General features: G+C 39.0%; 1 protein-coding gene across 1 annotated transcript; it reads left to right on the top strand.

Annotated features, from left to right (window-relative positions):
• Positions 1–812: 812 nt before the first annotated feature.
• Positions 813–6569, top strand: ropn1l (rhophilin associated tail protein 1-like; the record flags this gene model as incomplete). Its single annotated transcript, XM_083994999.1, has 5 exons — positions 813–943; positions 1673–1796; positions 2510–2671; positions 3304–3479; positions 6320–6569. The coding sequence occupies 5 exons, from the start codon at positions 813–815 to the stop codon at positions 6429–6431; spliced, it is 705 nt and encodes a 234-aa protein (XP_083851125.1). The 3' UTR covers positions 6432–6569.
• Positions 6570–7840: the final 1271 nt, after the last annotated feature.

The following is a 7840-nucleotide window of genomic DNA, read 5'->3' as shown; positions in this document are numbered from 1 at the left end:
CAACATGTGATAACTAAAGAAATTGATAATCAAATAGATCCGCATAAATGCTGTCAGCACACACAAGGAAATATGTAAAATGGTGACAATAGCTGGTCTTTCTTTATTTGTATTACCTTCTACATTGTAGATTCATACTAAAGACATCAAAACTATGACGGAAGTGGAACACATATGGAATCATGTAGTAAACACAAAACTGTTCATTAAAACAGAAGTGTTGTCTGTCAGATGACCTAAACCCAACTGACATGGCAAAACAGCCAACCACTTGTTGGCAACAAGTGCTCAGCACCTCTGGGAACTCCTTCAAGACTGTTGGAAAACCGACCTCATGAAGCTGATGACAGAAAGTGTGCAAAAAGCTGCCATCAAAGCAAAAGGTGGCTTGTTCGAAAATCTGAAATATAAAACATTAACTTATCTGCTTTGAAAGTTATACAAAATAGTGAAAAAACATTGAATGAGAAGCTGTATGGTCGTGTATGTAAAATGATGAGGATAGCTATATCTCTTTTCCCCATGAGTGAGGTCTCCTTTTATCTTGCAGAAACAGCTTGCTAGCAGGAAATATATAGGCTATACATATCTGTAGCTTTTTCTGCTTCCATGCTTTCATGGTGTGTACCTACTCTCCTCTGAAAACCCCCTCAGAGTTTCAGTACCATTGTATAGCCAACTCAAAAGTTCCCTAGTTGAGTTTTTATGCTAATGTAAGTGGCTAGGGAGAAACCTTTTTTTCCCTACAGATCTCTTACAGTTGATATTGGCTAGATTTTTAGTGTAGGCTACTTGTGTTTTATATTGCAGCAATGTCTGCCCTGGACACAATGTACTGTGCCCAACAAATCAACATCCCTCCAGAGCTGCCCGACATCCTCAAAAACTTCACCAAGGCAGCCATCCGAACACAGCCCAAGGATGTGCTGCTGTGGTCTGCAGCGTAAGTCTTAATATCTGTCAGCAGGAGGAATACACACATTTGTGTTGATCTTGATTTCTTTAACAACACCATAAGCAATGTCTCCAGGCAATATTGTTGTGCTAAAAAGGCAGGCCCTATTCACCTGCGCCTCTCTCATCTTTGCATTGACTTGCTATAATTGGATCCCACGGGCTTCCATGTTACTGCAGTGGTTAAACTATCTGACTTTTTCCAACAAAGAAAAGGCACTTTAAAAGTAGAGGGTGAATTTTAAATATATTAGATATTTTTTTGTACCCCCAAGGTCCAATATATCCTCTGCTATTTTGCTGGCCATTGTAGCTTGGCAGTGTTTACACCAAAGCACAATAAGTGTACCATATGGTAGAACAGAAACAATTCAAATGTCTCCTGGGCTACAATATGTTTATATGCTATTAATGTTGCAACAGTCTAGGTAGCAAGAAATTCTCAATGTCATCCTGCCTCTAAATTTGCTGAAAATGTCAGTTTAACTGTGAAGCAAGATAAGCCACACTATGCCTTTAGCATTTTAGAAAAATATCAGTAAACTTCAGGCAAAAACTACAACACACTCTGGATGGTGCAACTCAAGAGTGCTAATTGAACTGGACTAATGCCAACTTACAATTTACACTGAATTTGATTGTTCTAATTAAGAAACAGATTAGATAAAATAGAGTGATAATTGTGTACTACTAATAATGTGTGTTTGTCCTCTCCCAGATACTTCAATGCATTGTCTAAAGGAGAGTGTTTACCTGTCAAGGACAGGTTGGAGATGAATGTTGCCACCCAGAAGACAGACACTGGACTGACACCAGGTTTGCTTAAGACGCTCCACAAACAGGTATTCTCTCTACAGCAAGTTCACAAGATCTCATAAACTGCTCACGTAATGATCATATTCATATTGGTGCTGCTGGAAGAAAAGTAATATATTTAATGCACTGCTTATTTTCCCGTGTGCTTTACTTTTTTTAATTTCCCTATGCTGCACAGGATGCACTTTGTAATTGATTACCTTATATGCTTCTATGAGTGTAATTATCAGTTGCATTACATTTAATATCCACTTTTGTTTTCACATATTATTCTTTTCTGTATCTGGATATTGCTTTGATCCTGTTGCCCCGTGTGGGTTGATAAAGTTTCATATTAGTGTAAACCTATTTTGGGGCTCACCTGGGGCATCTCATTGTGGTGGAACCATTAAGAACTGAATAAGTAATATTAGCTTAAAGGTCAGAACTTAAAGTTACACTTGTGAGGATGCTGTGCCATTACATTAATATTGCAGAGATATTGACTGTGCAACACTTTAATATGTCTCTTTACTATAGAAATCTACCACATATATAAAATTGTACTGCTGATTTGAGACATTTACTCTATTCCTTTTTGTGTCTTCATTTACATAGCTTCCCAAATTGAAAATCACCATGTGTACCATATGTAAAAGGAAAGCCTGTGGATAACCAAATTACTGCTTATTTGAATGAAATGTTACATTTCATTTCATTACATTACAGTCATCTGATGAACAATACTTTTTTCCTATAGATGTCCTCCAAGCCAACATGCAGTAAGGAGGAACTGCAGAAGAAATGGAAAGGTCTGTGTCTACCAATGGGGCAGCTGAAGACCCTGCTGTCATTGGGCAGTTTCAGCTCAGAAATGGACTGGATGGACTTTTTTGCCCTGGGCTGCAGTGCTTTAGGAGCGGTGAGATGTTATATAAGGCCAGACATACATACATATATGCAAATACTACATTATACCATGTCATTTGAACCTTAAATCCTAATATAAAGCCAAGCACATCTGGAGATCCACAAGCAGTGCTGTTTTTGTTCATCTCTCAGTCTTGTCTTCAAGTGTTTAGACGAGATCCAGATTTATGATCCAGACTCCTCCTTTAGCCTTCCCAATCTCCAGAAATCTTTCTCTGTCTACGTGAATCTTTGCAATGCTATTAAGGCAAGGGGTTTTTCTCAGACAATGGCGATAGAGCAGCAGAGTCAGATCAAAGAGATTATCCTAAAGCATGGAGAACTTTGTGAATCATGACTTAGACTGCAAAAGCAAATGCAGCTCAGAATGAGCAACATTGTACTGTATGCTCAGTGTCAGTAGTTTGGAAATTATGCTGTGGTGAATGGAGCCCTTGAACACTTCAACCACATGAGGGCAGTCATGTTCTTTACCGCCTGTTTGCAGTGTATTGCAGTGTGTGCTTGTGATGCTGAAATGGGATGTGATCATCCTTGAACGCTGGATGCTTGTTTTTGCATTTTTCTGCCTGTTTTACTGTTTGAGTAACCCCCACTGTCTGATTCCCTATGCCTCTCTCTCAGACCCTCATGAGTTCTTTGAAATTTGCCTGTGAGATCCTGACAGAGGATGAGGAGGGCGGTGCTGCAAGGATCCCATTTGATGTCTTTGTCAAACTTTACACTTACCTCGCTCGCCTGGACGGAGACATGCCGCAGGACCACATTGACCACTTCCTCCGCAGCCTGCAGCCACAAGTGTAGGTGCAATTTGTGTGGGCGGTGTACGCAGTCCCCTCTGTATAATTGTCTGGCTGAAGCTATCAAGTTCTTCACTCTTTTGCCAATCATGATTGTTGATTGTCGAGATCAGATGATATATAATCTTTCAAAATATTAAGTAGGCATCTTGGTTGGACTGCAATAACCATAAAAAGTCCAAAAAGTATAACTGGATATGGATATGAAATGGATAATTTACTATATATTTTCTCAGATTTAGTCACTAAAGGAAGCAAACACATACCAAAGGATAATTTGCTTATTATTTTTGCGCAACAGCCTTCTTTTCCAATACAGACTGTGACTAGGCCCATTGAAAACTGTTTAAAAACCTGGACTTTAGATGGTGTCTGTGATATTCCCTGTTCTCTGAAAATCCTAATGTTGCTGAGCAGAGCTGTTGCACTGATGCATTCGGTTTCTTTGCCTGACAGCGACAAACAGAACGGCATGATTCAGGTTTCCAACTTCTACATCAGCAGGAAGTGAAGGAAGGAAAGACGAAAAGCAATGGAAGACAGGAAGGAAAGAATAGACTTTTTTTTTTAAATGACAGTGTTCAATTAATAAATGGGTCTACTAATGCTCCTTCAAGCACAGCTGTTGTTTCATTACCTAGAAATTGGTTCCATTAATTGTTAGCATCGGGCACAGTGGGTTATTATTCATCACTGTCCAGCTGAGCAAGGCTGCCACTTTGAGTCAGGTTGGAATCTTTTAATGAGCAGTAGGAGAAGTGCAATGCTGCCTTGCACAGACTGTCAGGTGGAGAGTGTGTGTATGATTCTTATTGCCTGTTCACTTACATCTGGGCCAGCCAAAGTTCACTTATTGTACACACATCCTATCAGCTTGCGGAGTCACTGCATTTGGCCTCTCGCTCAGTGTATTCATTTCGCCCAGCAGATGAAAAAGAGAAGAGTTGAAGAGAAAAGCTCTGAGGGCATAAGAGCATGATTGTCAGCTAACGTTAAAAGACCTAAAACCTTGTATGTTTTGTTCATTGCCCCATGTAATTTTAATGGTTGAGTATAAATGCACTCTTAGACAAGTTCAGTATTAATTTAGTCAGGGTGAAGAAATCTCAGAGGTGGGCACATTAAGGTGCAGGATAAATGCTCAGTCTCACCCAGTCTGTCTGAACGTGAACTCAGAATTTTTACATTTACACATTTTAAATGGATACTGTTGTATTTGTTAAGAGTGAGAAAATAATATGTGGTGGGTCACAGAGGGACAATATGATGTTTTTCCTGCCACACACACAAACTTGAGGTTGTGTCATTTTTTGGAGTGTTTCATCAGGCAGGGCAGGAAACAGGATCAGTGGGAATTCACATTTGGCAGTAGGTTTTAGGGGTGGAGGATATACACACACATGCGCGCACACACGCACATATGCGCACAAAGGCATTGAAGCTTACCCCCCTTGCAGGATTGCAGCTGTGGCCGAGTCAAAGGGGATTGGAGGACAGATAGAATCCGTGATAACATGATGACTGCAGGCTCTCCACCCGTATGACACAGTGAAGAATGACTTTTGTTAGGGCTAAAACAGATCTTTCTGTCAACACCACAGAACTGAGTTTAAAATAATATGAATAAAAGAAGTCAAGATTCATTTTAATCTACTCAGAAATCTTCCATAAGTACCGTTCAGTTTGCCATAAATAAGTTGTTTTCTATTCAGATAGTGTCTGAAAACTGATTGCATATCTATATATATAGTTGGTGACAGAGTCATTAGAACTGCTGTTGTCTGCTTTACATAATTTACTAATCGGTTAATGAAATAACACCATGCAACCATTAGCTATCATTCAGAGACCATGCAAAGATGTAGACACATTTATGCACAAAATTAAACAGAAACTTTTAAATTTTCCAAGAAGGTTTCAAACACAATAAGATGAATTTACCAAACAGAATTAGAGACAGATTTAGACTTGGATGCATTTCCCCTTTTGACCTTATGAGCTGTTCCAGAAGCTTTTTTTCTTCAGAATTAGGAACTTCCCCAGGAGCCCTTGGGCCATAGTTTCCTCCCCCATGAAAGTCCCTGTTGCTCAGCTGGTGCTTTCCAGTGGGCAAGTAACTATTGTGGATGATAGTTTGCAGTGATGAACATTAGTTACTGTGTCATTATTAGAAGTTCTGGTGGGGTTTTCTATAAAGGGAGGATTAGGGTCAAGGTTAAGTTTACTGAGTTATAGGCAGTTGACAAGAAAAGCAAAACAGAACGTTTTACCATGAGGCTGCACAAGCTGAAACAGAAAGGTACAGTTTTGTTAGTGTTCTTATCATTCACAAAGCATATAACAGTACAATAGTCATACTGGACTGCTGTATATGCTCTATTGTTGCAGGATGTTGAAAATGTGATGTCATTGCAAAACTGTTAGTGGTCCAGGAATCTCATCTCCAGGGTGGGGCCCTGTTGCACAACCTTTTACTGTTTCTTCAAGTTTTGCTCATAACATCACACATCTCCAGGGACACGATGAATGTAGCAGAGCAGTGCGAAAGAGACAAGAGAAGAGAGAGTGGACACAAAGGCTGCCTTTTAGCATTCCTCTTTGTAGCCGCTGTGTAGCAGATTTCAGGGTAAGGAGAAAGGAAAACACGATTCACGATTTATTGTGAAGTTGCAGAACTTGGATTTTATGGGTCTGGATTTCATTGTTAGTCTTGGCTGTTTGTATTACTTTATATTAGTTATATGATTTTGTCAGACTGATATAATAACTGGGACTTTTGTGGCTTATTGATTGCACTCTACAAATGTCATAGATCTCTAACCACATACAATATGTTCCAGGGAGCTTCAACATGGGTTTATTAAACCTCTGGACTTCATCCACTGGGACAATGTGGACTCAGCCCCTCCTGATTCATCAAATGTTTCCAGAGCAACATCAAGAGCCGAGTAACAATTTTACAAAAGAAGAAAGAAAGACATCTCAAAATTAAAGCTACATCTGTAACAGTGAACGCTGAGCCAAATCCTTAAAGATCTGTTGCTGCAGCATGTGTACTGAGGTGTAACTAAAAGAGATGATGTACTAATGTGCAGGAGACGTGGATGTAATCCCATTGACACCACCCATATGTTTTTCAAGAGACATTTTAATCCAACAATTCATGTTTAAATCTCACCCTCATTTTAAGGATGATTTGGAGTGATGGAGCAAAAACTACTATGGCTGCCTGTGTCAGGCACTTGTCAATCAAGCAAACACTTCCACAGCATTTTTCTTTAAGCCTCATTATCTTCTTAATGGAACAATGATCTCATAATCTCCCTGTGACACACATGAGCAGATGTAAAAATAATTACAGAGACTCCCTGTGAAAAAAGTATAATTACTTTATAATTCAAGAGAAGTTGTTGGTGGAGTTTTGTTCCCCATTCATTTTCACACATCCTCGTGTTTCTCGGAGCTATCATCATGCAGCCATTGGAGGAGCAACATTTTATATGTCTATAACTGGACTTTTCTCATGTAGTTTCTGTTTTGTTTTTTACATTTCTAGTATTAAATTATGTGTGATGATTATTTTGTGTCTCTATTTAATATTAATACTTTTTTTCGTCTGTGGTGTAATATGTTAACAATTAATAAATGAAGTTGATTTGTCCAAGTGTTGTTTCTAAATATATTAATGAGCAAAGAACATAATTGAGGACCATTGCAGGCTTATTAAAATTAATTAATTAACAATTGTGGATGATTGAATTTTTCATATTGAACTGGCAGCAAACACTTCATCTGTCACTGCATTTAAATGTTGTCCTTAGCTGCTGAATGGACAGTATTGTCTGTCTAGGCTTCATTAATTGATTTAGCAATAATGTGCAGACTCTGTAATCAAGCTATTACTAATCACTACATTAGGCCTTCTCTATAAGAAGGAGGAGAAAAACAACATTTCCAGGCAAGTGGTTTTTACAAAATAAGCAGAATCTCTAAAAACTCAGATGTAAAGACTTGATTTTGGTCACATATTCAATGCACCGTCACACATATACACAAACCTAACAGTCCAGTACTTGTGTCAAGAAGAGACTCATAGGCGATCTTTGTACAGGGCTCCTGCTCCAGGTATGCCATAGAAGAAACCGTGGTGTGTTGGAGTGTTATGGACGTTTGTGGTTTTCAGGGGTGAATAAATGAAGGACTAAATGAGAGGAGGGCATACAGGAGCCTGTGTACCAGCAGCAAGGCCATGTTGTGCTCATGGGAGAGGCAGACATATGATCTATTGAGGAAGCTCACGTGCATATAGGCTTCAATATTCCTTATTTCTTAATTAAAAAAGGTCATACTTGGCCAAAGAC

The sequence above is a fragment of the Trachurus trachurus genome (genome assembly GCF_905171665.1).
Source record: "Trachurus trachurus genome assembly, chromosome: 20".
In the NCBI taxonomy this organism is placed as follows: Eukaryota; Metazoa; Chordata; class Actinopteri; order Carangiformes; family Carangidae; genus Trachurus; species Trachurus trachurus.
This window is presented reverse-complemented; position numbering and strand designations above follow the sequence as displayed.